A 402-nucleotide genomic window follows, 5' to 3' on the forward strand; every position below is an offset into this window, starting at 1 on the left:
CCCTTGGTTGGTGCCGGCCACGGCTGGAGGTGATGGGGCATGGGGAGAAGGAGGCTGGAGAGCTGGGCTCGAAGGGAGCCCAGGAGAGGGACTGCTCCGGGATGGCACAACCCCCTGGGATGGGGGCTATCTGTGTCCCGGGCTGGCGGGAGGTGTGTGCCCAGCGTGGGAGTGTGGCTGTGAAGGAGGCAGGTGGCTGCTGTCATCACCCACTTGGACCACACCAGTAAGCCACCGCAGACATGCTGCCCGTCTATCTGGATGGAGGCGATGAAGGGCCGGGAGTGGGGTGCCACCACCTTCCCCCCGATGATCTGGCTCCCCTGGGTGCCTGGTGGGTTGAGGGGGGCGGGTGCAGGCGGTCACCGGGTGCCGGGGAGCCCGCGCACAGCTCTCTCCTTG

At 67.9% G+C, this 402-nt stretch overlaps 1 protein-coding gene across 1 annotated transcript; it reads right to left on the minus strand.

Moving 5' to 3' along the window:
• Window positions 1–213: 213 nt before the first annotated feature.
• LOC103781505 (granzyme K-like) lies at window positions 214–331 on the minus strand (the record flags this gene model as incomplete). The annotated part of the gene is made up of 1 exon (XM_008949224.1): window positions 214–331. A coding segment is annotated over one exon (118 nt), but the record flags the coding sequence as incomplete, so codon positions are not given.
• Window positions 332–402: the final 71 nt, after the last annotated feature.

This window comes from Merops nubicus, unplaced genomic scaffold (assembly GCF_000691845.1).
Source record: "Merops nubicus isolate BGI_N331 unplaced genomic scaffold, ASM69184v1 scaffold37771, whole genome shotgun sequence".
Taxonomy (NCBI): Eukaryota; Metazoa; Chordata; class Aves; order Coraciiformes; family Meropidae; genus Merops; species Merops nubicus.